Consider the following 2589-nt stretch of genomic DNA (forward strand, 5'->3'; position numbering starts at 1 on the left):
ATACTTGTACCTAATGTTCAAAAAATACTAACATCCAACATTAATGCATATGTATTTCACAATCCATTATAATTTTTTAGATATATCATCTAATATGATCCAAAATATATAATCCAACATCAATTCCAAATTCATAAATCATAACAACATAACATGTCCAAAATCCAAACTTCACATATATCATCCAAAATGTCAAAAGAACTCAAAGTATCATTATAACATGACCAAAGATCAATAAAAATGCATCAAACTAAAGAAAGTGATTCCCTCCATCAGCTCCAATGTTTTGTGAATGTGAATCAGGTTCTTCATATGTTTGTTTAAGTCTCTCCATATCCGGCTCAATGTCTAACTTAGATAAATCACCAAGTTTTTCTAAATCAATGGGCCTTGCATCTCTAGAAGTATTTGGTTTTCATACTTCTCTCTCATCATAGAGTTCATCCTGATGTACACCAAATCTTCTAACATTTAAGGGGCCAATCTATTTCTCTTCTTTGTTTGTGCTGCATCCCAAGCACTCCAATTACGCTCATAAGAAGAGGAACTACAAGGCTTGCTCAAGATCCTACAAGCAACTTTTCAAATCACAGGAAATTCACCACCAATAAATTGCCACCAAATCCCTACAAATCATCACAAGTAAGCACATATAAGGATGATATATTTAATAACAAAAAAAAAAAAAAATTGGTAATATTTAATAACAAAATAGCATTAAACTAATTACGTAAGAGACTTACTTGGATGGTTAGTTTTCATCATTGTTTGTCCAGTTAGATTGAACAACCTTGGGCTTTTCATGCGATACTCAACTATTTCTTTCATGAATTGAGCACGATCTTCTAGAGGAACCATGGTGTCCAAAATAAAATCTTGTGCATCCATAAATTTAGAACCCTCAACATCAAGTCGACCCTCATACAAAGTAGAAGGATTTAAAAAAGCACCAAACACATGAACATGATGAATAATGTTCTTCTCCAACCTAGCAACAAACAAGTCCATGATAGTTAGGTATTTCTCTCCATCATTCTCCATTAATTTCCTTAATGTTTCTTTTGCCCTTTCTGTTGCTTCATATAAGTAACCTGCAGTAGAACCATCACCATCAACAAGTTGAAGAATCCGAATGATTGGCTCCATGAAAGCAACAACCTCTTTTGCCCCTTCCCAAAAAGTATTAGATTGAATAATCCCAATAGTTCTTACAGTTATTTCAGCTCTGTTGAATTGAAAAGATCTCCATTTAGATGATGCCACAAAAAGCCTCAACTCGTTCTCAACTACAATGAGAGATTGAAGCATAAGAAAATGAGTAGCAAACCTTGTTTTGCAAGGCTTCTTAATCTCTTTGTTATTTGTGAATTGCCTCATCAATGCTAGAACACCTGTGTGCCTATGAATATAATCCACTACAAGTTTTCCATCTTCAATCACATCACTCACCCATTTCACATGCTTGTGGATATCTTTCAAAAACAAATTAATCCCATGTGTAGCACATTTTGTTCTATATAAATGACGCCACTTTCCCGTCAAAATATCACCACAAGAAGAAAAGTTAGCACCATTATCTGAAATGAACTGCACAACATTGTTTGGTCCAACCGTTTCAATGACATCAGAAATTTCATTGAAAAGAAATGTCGAAGTTAATCTATTTATACCACATTCAATACATTTCATAAACACACCACCCCCAGGAGAGTAAGCAATCACATTGACCCAAGACCTCTTCTTTATGTCAGTCCAAGAATCAGACATAATTGTGCAACCTGTGATACCCCATGTCGCCTTTATGCTTGTTACATATTGCATGACATCTACCTTTTTGCCAGGAATCAAACTACCGCGAAGATTTCTATAACTAGGTACAACATAAGTTGGACCATACGCACATGCACCCTTTATCATATCAATAAAAGAACTTGTTTGAATAACATTGAAGGAAATGTTATTATTGACAAAAATTCAGTTACCAACATATCCAATGACTTCTTGTTATGCTTAGCAGCCATCTCTACCATTGTGGGTTGATGGGTACTCCTACTCTGGGGCATGGTAGGTGTGTTGTTTGAGGAACCAATTCCATTTTCTATAGTATCACTCCTTCTCTTCTTACTCACACTCAAATTAAATTCTACAAGGGCTTTAGCTTGAATGTGCTCAGGCACTTGGGAGCAAATTTGAACATCATGGCCAGGTAGGCAAGCCAAATGAGCTTTCACTCTTGAAACACTCCCAGTGTAATTAAGTCCACAATAGTTACATGTAAAACGGTTGGAACCACGTTACTCTACATGTTGCCTAAATTTATCTTTAGGCCTCACCATTTTTTCTTGGCTCTTAAATCTCAACAATCAAATTCCTACATATTAAAATCAAACATTCATTCCAATCTCAGAATTAAACATGTTATATTTAAATAGATTAACTGATGCTTGATTAGTATTATTTAACTTTCTGGATTCATATCCATTATAAATGCCAAATTAAAACAGCAATCATGGGTGTTCACTGGTAAAAATTTTCAAATCAAATGAGCTTTGCGTACAAGTTGATGAAGTCTTTTTTTAATTATTAGAA

General features: G+C 34.5%; 1 protein-coding gene across 2 annotated transcripts; it reads right to left on the reverse strand.

The window, feature by feature from the left end:
- Window positions 1-305: 305 nt before the first annotated feature.
- Window positions 306-2327, reverse strand: LOC122671888. Of its 2 annotated transcripts, none has more exons than XM_043869361.1 (2): window positions 744-2327; window positions 306-626 (listed from the first exon to the last, which is right to left on the reverse strand). In XM_043869361.1, the coding sequence occupies exons 1-2, from the start codon at window positions 1915-1917 to the stop codon at window positions 583-585; spliced, it is 1218 nt and encodes a 405-aa protein (XP_043725296.1). In that variant the 5' UTR covers window positions 1918-2327; the 3' UTR covers window positions 306-582. The 2 variants fall into 2 exon arrangements, with proteins under 2 accessions (XP_043725296.1, XP_043725297.1); XM_043869362.1 differs by having other exon boundaries at window positions 306-688; window positions 719-2327.
- Window positions 2328-2589: the final 262 nt, after the last annotated feature.

Source organism: Telopea speciosissima, chromosome 8 (genome assembly GCF_018873765.1).
Source record: "Telopea speciosissima isolate NSW1024214 ecotype Mountain lineage chromosome 8, Tspe_v1, whole genome shotgun sequence".
NCBI classification, from domain to species: Eukaryota; Viridiplantae; Streptophyta; class Magnoliopsida; order Proteales; family Proteaceae; genus Telopea; species Telopea speciosissima.